This window comes from Hippopotamus amphibius, chromosome 7 (assembly GCF_030028045.1).
Source record: "Hippopotamus amphibius kiboko isolate mHipAmp2 chromosome 7, mHipAmp2.hap2, whole genome shotgun sequence".
NCBI classification, from domain to species: domain Eukaryota; kingdom Metazoa; phylum Chordata; class Mammalia; order Artiodactyla; family Hippopotamidae; genus Hippopotamus; species Hippopotamus amphibius.
The window spans coordinates 90,624,802-90,645,615 of NC_080192.1; the positions used below are offsets into that span (position 1 = coordinate 90,624,802).

General features: G+C 42.7%; 1 protein-coding gene across 2 annotated transcripts in view; it reads right to left on the bottom strand.

Annotated features, from left to right (window-relative positions):
• The window catches only part of ANTXR1 (ANTXR cell adhesion molecule 1), a 241,284-nt gene that overhangs the window by 95,520 nt on the left and 124,950 nt on the right, over positions 1–20,814 (bottom strand). For both annotated transcript variants that reach the window (XM_057741035.1, XM_057741034.1), the window contains exon 13: positions 664–759. In XM_057741035.1, the coding sequence (XP_057597018.1) occupies positions 664–759 (96 nt within the window). The remainder of the gene's footprint in view (positions 1–663; positions 760–20,814) is intronic.

A 20,814-nucleotide genomic window follows, 5' to 3' on the forward strand; every position in this document is an offset into this window, starting at 1 on the left:
TACTCCAGGTCCTGCGCTATTTGGGGAGACGCTGGCCACAGCTATGTGGTGGCTCCAGGGGACGATGATGGGAAGGAGGTTCTTACTGATCTTGTGCTGGGCACACGTAGGTGTGTCCTATAAATGTTAGCTAAAAGAATAAAATAAAGGTAGGTGCCACTCTTTACTGTTAGAAATAAAGAGGCCTGAGGCACTTTCTCAGATGGGCTTAGTTGCTAAGACCAAGGTGGTTTTGGAAGAGCATCAACTGGTGCAACTCAAAAAGTGTGTGTGTGTGTGTGTGTGTGCACGTGCGCATGTGCACATGTACCACACACACATGCATGTGTATTTATTGCATGTCAAGTAACACACATCATTTACAATATTCTGCTGATCCTTCCTAGGCACTGAACCCAGGGTGGCCTCCCCAGCTGCTCCACCGAAAAGGTGTGCCCATTGGCAAACCCTACCCCATATGGACTCCTAAAGACTCAGGATTTTACTGATCATGTTAGTTTTTTGCCAATTTTGTATAAATTGTACAAAAAATGCTAGCTTTATTCTTAATTATTTACAGTTTCTTGTCGCCCTCTCCCTACTCATGGTCCTGTTAACCGGTGTCACTCTCTGTTTTGAGCGGCCAGAGTTCTGAGGCCAGGGGGAGGAGCTTGGGGCACTTACCACCGTGCAGCAGAGGGGCCAGAACCACCAGAGGAGAGCCAGGGCCAGGAGCAGGAACAGGATCAGCAGGGCGATTGCCAGGATGGAGCCATCGGACTGCGGGGCCAAGAGAGAGGGCAGTCAGCAGTGGGGCCGGCCATGTGTGCAACCAGCATGTGAGCTTGGGTGGGGCAAGGCAACACCTGTGGTCTCCCCCTCCCCGCACTCCCATCCCCAGTAGGATTTAAAGCCCAGAGAAGAGCACAGTTTGCCAAGTAAATGGTTGAAAATCTGCCCAACATTCTGGGCAACACACTCCATGTAGTCAATTCTCATGAGAAGTGGATTTGTCTTCTCAGGGAGGCCCTGTTCTTCTCTTTGAACGACATCCTGAAGGATCAAGACTGCAAGAGACAGAGCAGATGGCTTCCCACGCATCTGGGCACTGGGATGGCCTACCACTGCCCACGTGCCTCTAGACCATCACCCTCTGCCCGGCGACAGCCTCCTGCTCCCTGGATCTGCCGTTCCCGCCATCACCTGGGCCGGACTTGGGACAATTCTCAGAACTCAGCCTGCTCCCCTACTCCTGTTTCTCATAGTGCATATAACAGATTCACGAGGCAAAGTCTGGAGCCCACTGAAAGGATGTGATAAAGGACATAGGGATTCCAGGGAGTAGAGGCTGAGGCAGCTGCCGGCCCTGGGAGGGGAGGGGTGTGGTGGCTGAGTCAACGCTGCTGTTGGATCCAGTGGCAGGCAGGCGCCCAAGACAAATTATGTCCACTTCTAAACATGTCTAGGCCAGTCCCGAAAACAGACAGTTGTCGTGGCCTGAGATGACTGTTAACTTTTTGCAGCAAAGATGCCACTCACTTGGTGTCGGTATTCTGGAGCTGCTGGCTCAAGGAAGCTGATTTAAGTCTCCTCCACCTCCCCTCCTTCCCAACTACCGGGAGTTGGGAGCAAGGGGCAAATTGTCACAGGTATTAATTGCCACAGGTACCCCTTCTGAACAAAGATGGCAATTCCACTTTTAGGATCCCTGCCCCTCACCTAAAGTCAGGTATGTTTGCACAGGTGTTGGTGATGATGGTGAAGGAAAGCAACTTAAGTGTTTAACAACTAAGGAACTAAGGAGTGGCTAATGGTGCATTATAGAACCACCATGCAGTCAATTACTCTGTAGACCCATTATGTCTACAAATAATATTTAAATGACCTGAGAAAACATCCCTGATATAATAAGTGGACTCATGTATATATGTTAAGAGTGAGAGACAGATTGAGGGATATTTACCAAAATATTAATGGTGGTTTTGCTGGTAGTGGGTTAATGGTAATTTAAAAGAAAAATCTGTCTTTGCTTTTTCTTTTTTTAACATTGCATAATGAGAAAATAAACTACTGAAGTTATATTTTAAAAATCTGCACCTGGGGCTCCTCCCTATGGTGTCAGAACTCACGTGGCCCTGGGGTTCTCACCCAGGATCAGTGGACCTATGGGGTACACAGATGGGCTTGAGTGGATGGATGATGTGACCCTCCTGAAACGACACCCATGATCTTCAGAGCGTGTGTCTTCAAGGAGACTGTTCACAGCAGGATCAGATTCTCAGAGCTGCTCCCTCTCCTCCATTTACAGAGCGGGGAGGTTGGGTGGTCTGTCCGAGGTTACACAGTAGGTTAATGGCAGATCTCGGGCGTGACTCACTCCCACTCTGAGTGCTCAGTGGGGGCTACTGGAAGCTGTTTAAAGGTAGCTGTTACTCCCTGGAATGTCTTTGACCCCAAAGCCAGGGAGGTAAAAACTCAGCTCCCACCAAGGCAAGGCTTGGGAGTGCCAGACTGTCCCTGAGGGAACCACACCTCCCAAGTGCAGGTGCACGGCTGTGCAGCGTGTGGGGAGAGGGCACCGTGGCCAGAGGATGCTCCTGGACCCTCAACGTTTATGTGTGAGCTACAGCCGAGAGTGATGCTCTCCTGGAAGATACAAAGAAAACGTGTGTGTTTTCCAAACTTCCTGTTAGTCAAGGACAACCCTCTTGATCTTTTAGTCTCTACATTCCATGCCCATAACATGGAAATCCTAAACCTCACCTGCCTCATTGCATTGATGTGAGGAGAAAATGAGCTGTAAGGTGAAGCCGACCTGGGCCGGCAAGGGGGCTGGAAGCCATCGCGTCAGACGCTGAGCTGTAACCCACCTCCCTCTGTTTCCTCACGGCCAGCAAACATGGTGGCCATTTCAGATCATAAATCTGCTTGCACGCGGAATAATAAGTGGTTTGGTTACTGCAAGGCTTATAAAACAGTGGTCTTTCAGGATTAAGTTATAATTTAGGAAAGACTACACACTGCATTTATTCACATACTACGCAAGCTCCCCTCTCCTGATTTTGTTTTCACTCTAAAGAGAGGAACTGAGGCAGAAAGGCTGATATATTATGAGGAAAAAAATTTTTTAACTCCTTCTGGAAAAAGGAGGTTTTCTGTGAGGTGGGGAGGGTGAAGGACCAGGCCCAAAAGGGGAGAAAGGAGGCTTCCGCACTGGAGGGAGATTTCCTGGATTCAGGCGAAGCTGTGTCTGGCCTGTCTCTGGCCAGGCCTGGTCTGCCTCTTCCCAGCCCCAGGCCTCCCTGCTGTAGCGAAGGAGGACAGCGTGGGGGCTCAGGCGGGCGGGCGCCGGGGGAGTGGACAGGAGCTCCTGGAGGGACGGACCCTTGCTCTGGAGACAGCCCCCAATAAAGCCCCCCAGTGCACTGCCTGGTTTTCAAGATCTTCCCCCAACCATTATATATAAACACCCAGTGCAAAGGAGTCACCATCAAACAAAGGGCGTGAATTTTTGATAGACGTGAAGCTGATGTTCTACACGGAGATAACATGGGCGCGCGACCCTGGAGGTTCACTCACGGATTCAGTCAGTAAACGTTTACTGAGGGTCTGTCCTGCGCCCACTGAGCAGACCTCAGGGGTAAGCACTGATTACACAGAATCAAGGGGCTCACGGTCTGCTGAGGGTCATGTATCAACCGTTACCCACACGCAGGGGGCTGTGTGTTATTCAACAGCTGTACATGTAGCACCTTTAATTAATTAATTTATGTTTGGATTGCTTTTATTTTATTTTGTTTAAAAAAATAAAATAAATTTAATACAATTTTAAAGATTACTTTCCATTTGCAGTTATAACCAAATATTGGCTATATTCCCCGTGTTGTAAGGTACATCACTGAGTCTACCTTACACCCAATAGTCTGCACCTCCCACTTCCCCAACCCTTTGTTGGCCCCCCCAACCCCTGCCCGCCACTGGTAACCACTAGTTTGTTCTCTATATCTATGAGTCTTGTGCAGCACCTTTTATGTGCCAGGCAGTGAACAAAGTAGACAGTCTTGATTCATAAGGCTTACATTCAGGTACAATAGTAATAATAATAATGATAATAATACCTGTTATTAGTACAGCTAATATTTACTGAGCACATACTATGTGCCAGGGACTGTCCTGTCTATGTACTAACATGCTTTCCATATGTTTGTTCACTTAATTCTCACTAACAACATTATGAATTCAGTAATATTATTTTTTCCCATCTTACAGATAAAAATACTGAGGCAAGCACAAGCTTGCCCAAGGTCACAGGGAGAAACCAGAATTTAAAGCTGGGCCATTTGGCAAGACATGGAAACAACCAAAATGTTCATCAACAGATGAATGGATAAAGACAATGTGGTACACATATACAATGGGATACTACTCAGCCACAAGAAAGAATGAAATAATGCCATTTGCAGCAACATGGATGGACCATGGAGATTACCATACTAAGTAAGTCAGAAAGATAAATACCCTATGATATCACTTACACATCGAATCTAAAATGTGACACAAATGAACTTACCTACGAAACAGAAACAGACTCACAGGCATAGAAAACAGACTTGTGGTTGCCAAGGGGGAGGAGAGGTGGGGTAGGGATGGATTGGGAGTTTGGGATTAGCAGATGCAAACTATTATATAGAGAATGGATAAACAACAAGGTCCTACTGTATAGCACAGGGAACTATATTCAATATCCTGTGGTAATCTGTAACAGAAAAGAGTCTGAAAAAGAATGTGTACATATATATATAACTGAATCACTTTGCTGTATAGCAGAAATTAACACAACATTGTAAATCAACTCTATGTCAATAAAATAATTTAAAAAAAAAGCTGGGCCATTTTGTCACACAGCCCACAGTTTCAACCAGTAGGCTACTGCTCTCAGCAAGTGCTAAGAACCAAGTTCCTGGAACTAGCCCTTCAGAGAGGAGGTGACACACTGCAGGTCAAGGGCCCAGTTGGAGGGCTGCTGCAGTTCAGTCTAGTCATTAGGATGACATCTTAAAGGGTCACTCATTCTGAAACGCTTGCATTTTCATGGATGTATTTGTGCTAATTTTACTAATGACAGTTGATGGTTACTGTGTGCTGCTGGCATTCCTGCCACTAGAAAAAGTGCTACCTGTGCATGAGCTGAGTTAATTAAATGAGCCTTGTTAGAGCAGTCTTGTAGGAACCGTCATCCCCTTTCTGCAGGTAAGGAAAATGGAGACTCAGCCAAGGTATGTAACGTACCCAAGACCTTTCCTGTATCACTCATGGACATTTCTATGCCCTCAATTTTAATGATGCTAAACTGGGAACTGAACAGAGTCTAATTTTAGAACCTTGTCCCTTCCAATTCCTCATTACACTCTCATGTCATATTTATAAAAAATTCACTTAAGAAATATCTATACCTTAAAGACTAAACATAAGCAGTTTGTAATTGCTACATCTGATGGAAGGAAGTTCACCCACAGGGCCCTGAGTGGATCAGAGTGTCACACGGTGAAAGTGTACTTCAGAGTAAAGTCTGAAAGGGATGGCGGCCACGGCAGAGCCCACCTGCCCCTTATGATCCTGGGTTGAAATTTCAATCAGTTATCTTGTGAAGAGGGATTGACAACTCATGTAAGGATGACTGTTACCTGTTGAATATATATCAGTATGTAGTAGAGAAATACAAATACATTGGGACTGTTTAGTAAATAGTGTTTGCTTCCTTTATAAAATTAGTTCAGTTACTCTAAACTAATCCTTTTGCATCTTCATCTAGTCCCAAGATGAAAAGCCCCTTTGGGTGCTAAGACTCTGCTATGGGTCGGGAGGCATGTGGAATGTTCCAGAGCCCCCAAGGTGTGGCCTAGTTGTCTAGAACCTGGCTCCATCCTCCTGCTCTGGTGCAAACTGCACTGGCTCCTCGGGCTCTGGCTTTTGATCTGCCCTCCTGTGTCCCAGCTCACTGTTTGCTGGCACACCCTGTGCCAGGGCCATGGGCTGACCACTGCTCTCAGCCTGACTCAGGACAAGTGTGTGACTCGGCCTCTGCTCCCTGCTTCACCAGGGCACAGCGTGGCCAGGACTGGAAAGACCCCTGGGCCCACATGGCTCCACCGTGGGGCTGAGTGGGGCCATTTAGGTCAGTGCCTAAATGTGCCTGCCCAGGCCCTGTCTTGGATGGCTCACTGGCAGGGGGTGAGGTGGCTTCCTCGGGGAGATCCTGAGTGAGGACCTGCCTGGACCTGACTTTATGACAGGAAGCGAGAGCAGAAGATGACCTGCCCAGCACTCTCTGCTTCTGACACCTGTCCTTGCTGGGCAGCCTCCTCATGTAATTCTCTAGAAACTTCGAAAGAGATTTCAGCGGGGAAAAAAGCAGCAGATAAACAGCCAAAGATGGATTCCTGCCATAGTTGTTTTCCCCACAGCCTAAATATCAATACAAGTTAAATTCTTATTTTATTTAAAAAAGTAAAAATAACGTTTAATAAATCTACATGGCCCTTTAAAATACTTTCAGCAGAAGGTGGGGGGCTTTGGGGTGTGTGACTAGAGCTGAAAGGAAGCAGTGCTAAGGTGGTACGCCTTCCAGTTGGGGGACGGGACATCCATTTTCTTCAATAAGTAGTAGTTTTATACTTTTCTTCCTGTGAATGCTGAGGTATAAGATACAGAGGCCTGGGTGGAGCACGACGAGGACATAGAATATTAAATATGAGGGCAGGAGGCTTGGTCTGCTCCTTCCCCTGGTCATTCCTTGTTAGGATAACCTTCCCTGAAGGCTACCTGGCTTGAAAGGCAAATCCCTGCATCATGGGCTTTTTAAAATTCCTTTGTTCCCAGCTCACCAAATGAGGGCATGTCTTTTAAGACAAGGAGGCATTGTTTTCAAGGGTATAGATTTGGAAACTTGAATAATGAAAGCATCTTTCACATGGCAGATTTCTAGTAATTTTGGATTTCTGATGCAGGGCAGGGGGTTGAGGGATCTTGTGTAACAGGAGACAGGTAGGCCTCTGGGCAACTCAGCATCAGGCACCACTGCTCCTTTCTGTCTTGGTTTTCTGTTTTTATGGTTTTTTGTTTGTTTGTTTGGCTCTGAACATTTTATCTTAAAAAAAAAAAAAAGAAAGAGGGACTTCCCTGGTGGCTCAGTGGTTAAGAATTCGCCTGCCAAGGCAGGGGACACGGGTTCAAGCTCTAGTCTGGGAAGATCCCACATGCCATGGGGCAACGAAGCCCGTGAGGTTGTGGCCTGAGCTCTAGAGCCCGTGAGCCACAACCACTGAGCCCATGTGCTGCAACTACTGAAGCCTGTGTGCCTAAAGCCTGTGCTCCTCAACAAGAGAAGCCACCGCAGTGAGAAGCCTGTGCACCTCAACAAAGAGTAGCCCCCACGTGCCACAACTAGAGAAAGCCCCCAAGCAGCAATGAAGATGCAACACTGCCCCCCAAAATAAATAAATAAGAAAATAAAATAATTAAAAAAAACAGAAAGAAAGAAAAGGAAAAAAAGGAAAAAACACTGTCCCCACAAGGGGGGAAGGCCCCCAGTGGGCCCCTGCCTGTTGTTCTCCCTGGCTCCAGAGAGTTCTGGATAGGCCTTAGCTGCTTGCTGGCCAGGGTGAAGGGAGGAGGGTAAAATTGAGAGGAAGGATGGGAAACTGGGGGAAGCTCAAGGTAAAGAAACTTGGTGGAAACCCCCATCTCCAAGCTGGGTTTGGACTAGGATTCTGCCTGTTGTCCAGGCAGCCAATGAAGTGTCTTCAGTTCTGCCTGGAAAACTGTGTCAGTTAAGGAGGGAGCGTTCTTCCCCACTCTTGCATATCTTTTCCTGTTGGGGACACCGTGTGTACAACTCCAGGCCTTTCTTCCCCTTAACTCATTCAGTAAACAAGCCCAGATCCCAGCGAATGTGGGCCTCTGCTCTCCCCTTCCTATCCGGGGAGCAAGCTGCCCACTGGGAGCAGAGGCTGTCCTCTTCTGCTCCATGCAGGCTGGTTTTGCGGGAGGCCTGATGCTCATACAATTTGGGGAGGCCTCTTTAAGAAAAAGAACATAAAAATGCAAATGCAAAATTATAAGCACCCCTCCCAGGGCCTTAGAAGGGCTAGAAGGGACCCATTAAAATGAGGATCCCTGAAACTATTTTCATTTACTTTATTTATTTATTTATTAATTATCTATTTCCTTCAGATTTTCATTGGAGTAAAATTGCTTTAGTTGTGTTAGTTTCTGCTGTACAACAAACTGAATCGGCTGTATTTACACATACATCCCCATAGCCCCTGGCTCTTGAGCCTCCCGCCCCTCCTCCCTATCCCACCCCACACATCGGGTTGAGGATCCCTGAAACTTAAACGTCATCAGTTTTCCCGTAACTCTGCCCCTGGCTGTGCGTCTTCCCTGAACAGGACCCATGCCCACGACAAGGCTGGCAAATCCATTTAATCCTGGGCTTCAGTTTCCAGCCCATTTGCTGCCACCCGCAGCCTTAGTTTCCAGTCCACAACAACTAAGGCAATACTGAGGTTTTCATATATGGGTTGCGGGGGTCTCATTTCTGTTTGTTCACATGCTTTATTGCCCCCAGGACAGTGATCCCTCCAAAATCTCTTATTTTAACTTACCCCAGGATGGGCCCTGGTAATTGGAACAATTACATTTTGACAACAGTGTCCAGGAAATATTAACAAAGGGGCAAGGAGAGCCCTGCCTGATGGGTGGTGGATTTGCTGCAGTTCTAGGACCGAGGCGAGGTTGCGCAGATTCTGAGCATTACTGCTGAGTTACTGAAGATACGCAGAGTCTTTCACATGGTTAGCTGAGGCTGTCTTTTAAACATTTAACCTGAAGAATGAATTAGCAGGTTTATTCTGCCACATTGAAGGGTTATTAGCCAAACTCTGCCAAAATTATGACAGGAAGACAGCCGACGAGCTGTTAGATCTTTTTAAAAGCTGGCAAGGCTGTTTCCGTGGATGCAGTTGGTAAATGATGATGCCACAGGGCACTTCAGGACACGACGAGGCAGGTTTGCTATGGCGTGAGGCTACCCTGAGGTCCCTCTTCCTCTCCTCCCTCCATCCGGGGCCCCATCCCTCTCTCTCTGGTATTGAGTGAGGTTGTCTTTGAAGCACTGTCGGAAAGCACTCAAGGGAAGGAGGCCCTTCCACCAGGGGCAGTTCTGGTCCATGACCTTGTGATCTCATGGCAATTTGCTTCCTCTAAATACCAAAGAGGCCATCCAGGTGTGAGGGAGATGTGCAGAGACAAAGGGACCAGGGACAAGCTGACTTTTCCTGCTCAGATGGGAGACCCAGTGAGTAGTGAGGAGAATGTCAGTTCCTCCGAGGGAGGCTGGAGGGCTCTGCACCCCCTGCTATACCCCCCACTCTCCACTCCAGGCAGTTTTGCCCCCCACCCCTGCCCACCCCAGGGCAGAGGCTGCCACTTGGGAGGTGTCACATTCCAGTGCTCTGAAGTGGAATTTCGAATCATCCCCAGCAGCTGGTATGAGCTCTGTTTCCTGCCCAGACAAAACTGGAGGAGTATGGGCAAGTTTTATTTTGAAGGATGAAATTTAAGTCATTTTATTGCTGCTGAGAAGTTCTGGATGGCAAGCCCAGAGACCAAAGTTCTCGTTCTCTCTCTCTCCCAGAGCTTATATATTCTTTTTTTTTTTTTTTTTAATTTTGATCCATTTTTACTCAAGGTAAACATAAGAATTTCTGGCAAAATGATAGGAAAAACAAATAAATGCCTGAATGTAAGCCTTTGATCTACAAGATTATCACAAACATCGTAATATGCTTTGATTTTACAAGATTTTGTCCATGAAAAGAATTATGTACAAGAATTCCTTAGTGGTTTCACTAAATCTCCACTTTAAAAATAACACATTCTAAACATGCTACATCTCTTTGAAATGGTGCAGTTCTGCATGCCCAGAGTTTATATATTCTGACTGTTATTTCTGGAAGTAACTTTAGCCATTATCTAACTTCCCCGCCCATCTCGCCCTGCATTTGATTGGAATTCTATTGCCAAGAGCATCTTGGCAGTGCTCTCCTCAGCCTCCCTCCTCCTGTCTCTAATTATTCCTTGCCCACCTCCTCATGGGCTTTTCCTTGTATGCGTCTCCTTTAAATGTCAGCATGCTGCATGGATACATTTTTTTTTTCAGAAAGATATTTACTTTTTATTGTGCCTGAAGTGTTTACTTCTTTTTTCACTTTAAAAAATTATGGTAAAATATATATGAGGGTGAGTCAAAAATTATCTGCACCCTGGCTGTAGTTTTAACAGAAGTTTTAATATAACCAGAGTGTGGATAATTTTCGACTCACCGTCGTATAGACATAGCACTTGCCATTTTACCCATTTGTAAGTGTACCATTCGGTGGCATTCAATACATTGACCATGTTTTACAGCCCATGAATTCATTCTTGGTCCCTTGCTGTTTGTCTTTCTAAAGCTCGCATGGGCTGTCTCCTTTCCTTTCATAGTTTAAGCTCTCATCTAGATATTGGTGACTTACCTCTTTATCTCTAGCCTAGATCTCCCCTCATGCTTCAGGGTCATAGTCAGGGTCATTCCACTGTCTGGTAGGTTCTACTGACACTGCAAACTCAACAGTTACAACTGAGCTCACCGTTTTTCCCTTCGAATCTGTTCGTTCTCTTCCCCTCATTCAACAGTACTACCTATCAATCCAAGCTGGAAATCTGGAAGTCCCCATCTCAGTTTTCTTTTTCTCCCTCTCTCCCCTCCCCAAGGTCATACCCTCCTATCAGCATATCTGCTCCTTTGACCACCTAAGTATTTCTTGAATCTGCCCTTGTCTACTCCTTCTCCACGACTTGGTGAGGTTTAGAATCTTATTATGATTATTTTTTTCTGGCCAGTTGCAGTTCTCTCTTCCCTGGTTTCTCCACTACCATCCTTGATACCCAAATTCCATCCTCTACCATTGCATCGAGAGTCAACCACCTAAAATGTTATTAAGACAGCTCTGCCCACCCATGAACTCTTTAACAGCTCTTCATTGTCAAGGTTCTTAGTATTAAAGAACTTGATGAAAGTGATACAGAACCCTTCCTCAGAAAAGTACACATTCACATTTATACACAATTTTGATTATAATTTCAGGGAGGTCCATCAAATCCCTAGAATCCATTTACGGGTCTCTCAGTCCAAGAGTCCTTAGCTTAAGGCCCTTCACAACTAAACCTCTGTTTTCTCCAACCTCCTCTCTCACCACGTCCCTTCTTACACTCTGTGCTTTGATGAAACTCAACCACGTGTAGTTCCCTGTATACACCTCACCGTTCTCTCATGTTCTTCTCCTTGAAACATCTTTCTTCCTTTCATTGCTTGGGTAACTGTTTTTCATCTTTCATTTCTTAGCTCAGGTACCACCCGATGCATTTATGCCTTACGTATTTACTGAACACCTACTATGTGCCAGGCCCTCTACAAGCACTGGCATAAAGATGGACATGGTCTCTCTAATCATACACCATGTAGTTGAGTGGGGAACACAGACAAGTAAATGCTACCACTGAACTCTGAGTTTGGGCTCTCATTTTATCTTATATCTCTATCTTAGCACCTCCTGAATATTACAGATATTATATCATAATGTGCTTGTCTCTCACTGAACTATAAGCCCCTGGAGTTTACTTATCTGTGTGATCTGAGACGTAATACAATGTTTCAAACATAAAAGGAATCGTCACTCAAGTATTTATTAGACCAAGGGAAATGAGGATTTGGAAGATTAACACCTTCCACCATGAGCGGGTGGCAGAAATGGCATGGGAGCCAAGGTCGCCCCCGGCTGCTCACCACCCCCTCTGTGGTCCCCTCACTGGAAACAGCTCACCAACCTCACTGGAAACAGCTCACCAACCTCACTGCTGCAAACAGCTTGGGCTTTGGACTTAGTAAAATTTAAATTTAAGTCCTAATGCTTCCACTAATTAATATGTGGACTTTAGGTAACTTACCCAACCTCTCTTAAACTTCCTTTTCTCAACATATATGAAATCGAGATGATTCCTACTTCCAAGGATTGATTCAATACTACATAGGATAAGGTATGTGAAGATCCTGGTGCACAGCCAGCTTTCAATAAGCATGACTTTCCTTTCATTCTCCCCTTGCTTCTATGCCCAAGCTGTGTTCCTGGTGATGTGCCCAGACTTGGCTCAGGTACATTAATTTGATTCTTGTGAACAGGCTCTTGCAACTGTGAGTGAGTGGGTGGTCCTAGGTTACATATTTGGGAAACCACAGGCCCTTAGGTTGCCATCGCCATGTCAAGGAAAGGGAAACCCAAGTGAGTTTTCCACTGGTAAATTTAATAGCTTCCATTAAAGTCGATCAAACATAAATGAGGGTAAAACATAATCAAATATGATGATTCATTCTTTCTACCTGAGAGGTAATCTGGGCTAGACATGGCAATAAAATTGATAGGCACTGAAGATATTGGATTCCTTTAACCCACAAAGTAGGCAGTATAGAAAAAATATTAGGTGAGAATTACCTAAGCCCATGTGGAATTCTTTTTCAAAAGCATGGCTATAAGGTAATGATGCTGTTCATGTAGTGAATACAGTAGAACTCCCATTCCCAAATGAATCTAATTCCTTCCAAACTGGTAGCTTTGGATCTTGGAGACTCTCCAATGATTCAACGAGTACTCAAAGCAATTCTGAAACACCTCCCCTGGAAGTGTTTCTGAAACCAGTTTATGGGCCACAAAAAGAAAATCTGGTATCTTTTACGTCACACTTCATTTTTTATCAGTGAGGTTCCCAGCTTGATAACCCACCATTCACCAGACTTGGTTCCCACAACTTTTGGAGTTGTTTTGGTATCAAAGGATGACGATGTTTCCCTAATTCCCCGATTGAGGATATTCAAATACCATGCCTTCAAATTCATGGCAATTTCTTGTATAAATGTCATGGCAACTTCTGGTATAAATAATACCAGAAGGACTTAGATAAGCCATCATTAGTACTCAGTGAAGGGGGAGACTGATGCCACACTCCTACAGACTCCAGCTGTGAGGTCCTTATCATGGCAGGACACTCTGTATCAAGATATTCTAGCATCATCTTGATCCTCTTGTCACCCTGACCCAGTAGACATTTCAAGTCACTTGCAATGGTGAGGGTGATAATTAGTAGACCTTGGATTCATTTAGCACTTTCCTTTCCATAAAATGCATAGAGCTTGTTAACCAAAACCAGTTTTTAGAGAATAATGCAGATGAGATGTAGTTCATAAGTACTCAGAATGCCTTAGTTCCTGTGAGTGGGCTGTTGAAATAGGATAACAGAGAACCTTACTTAGTAATGTTCAAATACTATGATATTGGAAGAGAAAGACTAATTTCTCATTTTCATTTTTTTTCCATAAGCTACAAGGACTTGTCTACTTGCCTTTACTATAACTATTTATTTAATGCATATACTCAACTGGTCTTATTGATCATATTTCATGTTAGTTAGCATCAGTCTTATCTATTATCAATAAGTAAGCATACCTTCTCTATACTGGGAGCTGTTGCTTTAGATTATGAACCTGGAAAGGGGGAAGCCATGTTTATGATTTGGGTGGCAATGTCTCGAGGCAGATGTTTATTACTGGTGATCAAGATGATCCAGTCCTTAAAACAATGTATTTAGTTCTTTAAAAAACTAAAAATAGAGTTACCACATGACCTGGCAATCCCACTCCTGGGCATGTACCCTGAGAAAACCATAATTCAAAAAGACACATGCACCCCAATGTTCACTGCAGCACTATTTACAATAGCCAGGTCATGGAAGCAAAACCTGAATGCCCATTGAGAGACCAATGGATAAAGAAAGACATGGTACATATATACAATGGAATATTAGCCATAAAAAGGAACGAAACTGGGTCTTTTGTAGAGATGTGGATGGACATAGAGACTGTCATACAGAGTGAAGTAAGTCAGAAAGAGAAAAACAGATATTGTATATTAATGCATATATGTGGAATCTAGAAAAAATGGTAAAGATGAACCTGTTTGCAAGGCAGAAACAGAGACACAGATGTAGAGAACAAACATATGGACACCAAGGGGGGAAAGGAGGGGGTGGGATGAATTGGGAGATTGAGATTGACATATATACACTAATATATATAAAACAGACAACTAATGAGAACCTACTGCATAGCACAAGGAACTCTACTGAATTCTCTGTGGTGACCTAAATGGGAAGGAAATTTTAAAAAAAGGGATATATGTATACGTATAGCTGATTCACTTCGCTGTACAGTAGAAACTAACACCACATTGTAAAATGACTATTCCCCAATTAAAAAAAAGTGTCAAAGAAACAGCATCCTAGAAAATAAAACAAAAAAAAAACATAATAATGAACATATAAAATGTGTTCAATCTCATTTGTGATGAAAGACATGCAAATTAAAACAATAATATATATGTATTTTTTGCCTATGAATTTGGTAAGAATATACATGTATATCTGTATATGTATCTGTATATAAATGTATCATGCATGAGGGACAATAAAGTATGAAGCTTGGTTAATAAAGTGAGTGAACACCTTAAAAAAAACCAGTGACTCTAAACTGCATAATAGAGTATGAGGAAACCAAAAAATCATTTTCTACAGAGTTTCTAACACATGATCATCAGTGAGAGATACAGAAAGGTGAACAAAGTCAGCCTACAATCCTGAAAGATGTTATCACCATCCAGTTAGAAAGTCAGGACTGACTCACAGAGCTTGCTCAAAGAGCTGCACACATTATGTGCAGTTAATCTCTAAATGATGCTATAAACCACAGTGCTTGAGCTCAGAGCAGAGGGAGTTCAGGAGGCTTGCCAAGATCAGTGAGGCAACCTGGGGCAGGTCCAGACAGCACTTGGCAGGCCTTGTAGCTATGATGAAGTTTGGGTAGGTGGAGAGGAGAGGGCATTCCAGAAGAAAAGTGAAATTTGATCAAAGGCAAGGAGTAAGAATGGGCACAATTTTATTTAGAGTGAGGAAGTATGAAATACAAATACTGGATCATCATCAAACATTTTAATCTGTTAGGGGTCTAAAATTTGCATTCATGAATTTTAAGGCCAGCAGCTAAAGGTCAACTGGGGTTGCCAGATTGGACTCTACCATGAACAGCCTCTGTTAGATATTTATTTCGGTGAGTTTGCACATTTTACATACAATCTCAAAATCCTTGAGCTTTGAAGCTACCCTTTCTAAGTCCATGAATTTGGGCAATGCAGATAAAATGAAATTGCCTGAGCTGCACCTTTCATACGTCCTTGGCCTGCAAAATGAAGCAGTTTTCCTGATGCGGGATGGTATGTAAAAGAAACCCAGGAATATTTTAGTTGTCACTTTTTCAAGTGCTTTTTAATTTTTTTTTTTTTCAAGTGCTTTTTAATTTTTAAAATAAATTAAAGAAAATACTAAGCTCTTTGTTTTGGGCACTGGCTAAACTAACATCTGTTCTAGCAACCACAGCTACAACAAAGGAATGCTAGTTATGTCTTGCTTGTGTAATAGACTCTTCTTTTGGGGAGCTATAAATTAATTCACTGACCTCTGAATTTCCTTGGTGCCCTAATGAATAGGTGAGAAGCTGGTTGCTTTGCAAAAGGAATGGTGCTCATATACCCTGGCGGGACTTTGTCACTCTGTAGGGAGCAGAGGAAAGAGTCTGTCTGCTCTTTGGGAGTGCAAACAGTGTAAATCACATCCCCAGTAATATCCTAGTTAGAAGATACCTGTAAGAACCCCATGGCAGCTTGTGATTCGGTACCTTGTGACTGTAAACTCCCAACCTGGCCTGGGTTTGGCTGCTGTGATAGCCTAGGCCACTGATTTTTGCCAATTTTGGATCATTTAAAGAGCTGGCATTGCTTTAGGGTTGGCAGACAGAAGATGCTCTCAGGCTTTCTCTGCAATTTGGTTGTATTTCCCAAACTATTAATCTGTCCTCCCTCTCTTCCTGTCCCACCCCCTCCACCCTTCTTTTCTCTTTCCCTCCACACACACACACACACACACACACACTTTTTGAACCCTCTTTAAACTGTGCACATCTTCCTACAATTGTGCCTCTCACAACTGGATTTGCTAATCCAGAATGCTCAACCCAAAAGACTCAATCCTTTGGAATAGCCCCAACGACCCAAGAGCAGGCAGAAATGCACACACTGGTCATTTCACTAAAGCTTGTGTACTCAGGGCATGTACTTTCTCTCAGGTGCTTATTCAGAGACTGGGAATTCTTATTTTATATTCAAAGAAGCTTGGTTGTTTGATATCTGAGCACCCAGAAGCTTAACCTGTCGAATCAGAAAGGGGGGATCCAGAATAGAAGAGCAAGAAGTGAGAGGCCAGAAAAAGCAGAACCATAAACTTCAAAAAACATAGTGATCAGAAGACTTCCTTAGGGGCAAACAGCCTCAGAAATCAAGGGTTTCATTTGGCGAATGAATAGCTCATGGTAAGAATGGTGGAGAGTAAAATGTAAGCACTATACAATATTTTATAGCATCTATTTTGTGTACAAAGGTTTCTGTAGGAAGAAGGACCTAGGAGGGGGTGAGGGATGAGCTCAATTGGCACATGTCTTCTTGGTGCCCTTGGTTAATGATCTCACTCCAGCACTGCCGGAACCTGTAACAGCAGTGAGTCTGCCCATCCCCCCACCCAGAACTGCCCAGTGAGAACACAGTGCTTCGAATACATGTCTATTTTTCTTTCACCTCCCCTCCCCACAGCTGTGTTATCTCTCTACCTTGTTTTCTCTTCTCTTCTTACTTTTTTATTTTTGTCCTTCTATTTTTTGGAGGGGCTTACTCCATCATTCTTGTCTAATGGCTTGAGTTCAAAGCTTGGCTCATCAACTTACAACTTTCTTGTTTTCTCATACAAACATTTAAGGCTACACATTTCCCTCTAAGACTCATTTTAGCTGTATTCCACAAGTTTTGGTATGTGGCATCTTTATAATTGACTAGTTTTAAGTATTTCCTAATTTCTATTATGATTTTACTTTGACTTATAAAAGATTTAGATGCTCTGTTTGCATGAGATTTTCCTACATACAGTAAGCCCTGCAGCAGCACTACTGAAGACGCCATGGATTGGGCTGTAAGGTAGTTGGAGATCAGTTTCTTCCCTCGGCCTGGTCCCCACTCTCCAGAGGAGAAAGGCTGGAGTCCTCATTTCCACTGTGGATAGGGGTGAGTGGTGGGGAGGAAGTGACAAATCAGTCTTGTTCAGCATAGGTTTCATTATGTTTACTTTGGGAACAGCACAGATTGATGGGAAACATTTCACTGAATTTAAGATGCATTCATTGTAGGATGACATTATTTTATACACCATTAGGGAAAAACACTGACAATTAAGTTATGATACATTCTTATCTGAAACTTCTCAATTTCAGAGTTGTTAAAATGCAAAAAAAGTATCTTGGCATTTATGGAATAATGGTACTTTTTCATTAATCATAACTGTATAACCTCCATTGTATGCAACCCCAAATTTTTGGATCCTACTTAGAACATTTTGTTGTAGCCTTATTGTGTGTCCACTAGATCATGTTTAATTTCATGATTTAAATAATTTTTATTCTATTTATTCTTTTGGCTGCTTGATCTATTAATTACTGAGAGAACTGTATTAAAATCTATGACGATGGTGGATTTATCAATTTCTCTTTGTAATTTTGTCAATTTTTGCCTTATACATTCTGAGGATATGTCATTAAGTGCAGGCTAGAATTATACTTTCTAGGTTAAGGGTTCCTTTTAACATTATGTAATGGTCCTCTTTATACCAATAATGCTTTTTAGATAACTTTAATATAGCTACATTAACTTCTTTTTGGTATTCCCCTGATATAACTGTTTTCATACTTTTACTTTCAGCCTCTGTGTCCTTACATTTTGTTGAATGCATGCTTTATTATAAATAACATACAGCAGGATATTTTTTAAATGCAATATATCAATCTGTGTTTTTTAACTGCTGAGTTTGGTCCTTTGTATTTATCTTGGTTATGGATTAGTATTTGGATTTAACCTTTATTTCTAAAAATAAATATTACCATCTTATTATACGCTTATCTCAGAGTTTCCTCTAGCACAGATTCAGAAAAATCCTTCCCCCTGCCTCATTTACAAAGAAAATTCAAACTTAGGACAAACGTTCTTTAAAATGCTTTGAGATAAAAATATTGAAAGTCAATTCCTCAAACATCCAAGAAAAACAAATCAGCTCAATCCTCCAAAACATATCTGAAGAGATTTTTATCCATACAAGGGTTATCAAAATAGAGATGCCGCCAAACTATTTCTATTTCAGTTCATAAACAACATGACATCTGAGTTTGGCATTCTGATATTCCTGTGGTCTTCTGCCCTTTCTAATGATAGTATAAGAAACCACAGGTCATCTTGTTAAAATAATAATAATAAAAAAATACTAGGATATTGTAAAAAAGACGTTGCATTATGTATGGCTCTACTGAGACTAGCTAATAAATAGATGAGATTGATTCGTACCTAGTATATCAATTGTTTGTAAATGAGAGGGTGTGTTTGAGGCTATTTGAAAACAAATTGTTCTTGGGAGGAGCTTTAAGCTCACTTTGGTCTGAAATATAATCTCATTTGTATTAGGTGGAGGTTGGCTAGTTTGAATCCCACTAAAAGAAACTGTCTCCAGTGTCACCAACAAAAGGCTTTTACATTTATTTTCAAATATAAAAGCCAAACTCATTTGTTACACTGTATAGGACTGATAATGTTTGCCTTACTCTTTCATTAGTTTACTTTTAGTTCTAGAATTTCAGACTCTCAGCGTTGGAAGGAGTCTGAAAGCTTTTCTAGCCCAGTTGCCTATCTGATGCATGAATGGCCTTTATATAATTCTGCCAACTTGTCCTGTTGCCTGGATTTTAATACAACCACATCAGGGAGCTCACTCCCACCTGTATGCAGCAGCCCATTAGAAAGACCTTTTAAAAAACTGAACCACAAACTATCAGCCTATTTTACTCTTCAGCTCTGTATAGATATTACATTTTATTATTTATTATTTTTATTTTATATTATTATTTTATGTTTATTTTATTTTATATTTATTGCTTTATATTATTTATTATTGATTTTTATTTAGATATGTGTAGATGTTGTATTTTATTTTATAAAAAAAGCGGATGCACCTCAGGACAGCCCTTCAAATAAAAATGGCCGTCAAGCCGTTCGTCATGTCTTCAGGCTAGAGTCTCAATTCTATAGATTATTCTATATGACCTACCATATTCGTTAATCTTTTTTCACATATTCAGTTTTCAAGGTTCTCCTCTGAAGTGTCCTTACTATTTAATATAATACTTTGAAAGGAGACTTTATCTTCACCAAGTTGAAATGTTCCATCACTTCCTTAGTCTCAGATACCTTACTTCCGTTAATTCAACCAGAAGTCAGAGACTCTTTAGAAACCATGTCACTGCAGTGATTCTTAGAGAGCCTATAACGTTAGCCCAAGGAAACTAACATTGGGTAGCTACTGTGTACTAGGACCTCTGCCAGCTATTTAAGGACTGGGATTTTAGCCACCTTGATGGGATTCCCAAAGTCTTCGAAAAATACTGCTTTGTGCTTCCTTTGAATGGCTTCCCAAAGCCCAGGTTCCATTTTCTGTCATTCAAACCCTCTGCAAGGTCATTCTCCTATTCCCCCTCCTATCCAGTCTCCCCTTATTCTTCCAGGATAAGAATTCTTCACTGTCTGTGAAGCGATGGTGGCTGAACGAGAAAGAAAAGAGATGGGTGTGGAAGTGAGTTGGACAGGAAGTGGAATGATGTTAGGGTGAAGAAATCTATAGGGAATGTCAGGGTGCGGGCCCTGGTCCTGCCCTCCTCCGCACTGGTTGTTTGGAAGGGACTTGTCTTCTCCAAGGGTTGTTTCCTGTAATTGAGAAACAGTTTGGGGACGGTCTTGTTGGGGGAAAGACAGAGTTTTTGTCTTATGGGACAGAGTTTTTGGGCTAAGTAAATAATGAGCTGCCTACATGTTATCCTTGAATTTCTAGAATCTGTCCAGCTCCGTTTTGCAGGAAGAGGTGAATGCCGTTGTAGGTAGCTGAGAAGTAACCCACTAAGCCCATTAAGTGGACTCTCCCCAAAGTGTGCAGCGCTTGTGTCAATTTACTTGTGCACAGGCCTGGGTGGAGGCTCACAAGTCTTTGGAATAGACAAGAATTTCCTGTGATATTTGTCTTTTGCACTCCTAAATATAATAGTTACCTCTTGGAGTATGTATTCTGCCTTGGTAACTATGTAGTGGGCTTCTGGAGGGCAAGCACAGGCTATTTTTCTTTGAGTCCCTGACACTTTGCCCACAGCACTATTTCAATACACGTGATCTTTGGTCCCATTTACCACCAGCAGCTGCTTCTCTACACTTCTTTCCTTAATGAAGAGGCCCACATGTTGATCACTGCTGGTATGAATTAGCTACCGCAAAGATAGCTACCTATTTTGATTGATGGACTGTTTTGTTTACCTTGGCAAAGAAACAGAAGAAAAAAGTCTTCTCTGATTTCTACTTTTTCTGAAGAGTGAGCAATAACTTTTTATTATGTTGGAAGGCGAAACTGCCACTCAGCACAGGCTACTGGATTCATTCCCTACCAGGCTGGAGAAATTCCAGAAATTTTGGCAAGAGCAGTCATGCTAACTGTCTGTTTACCTAAGAT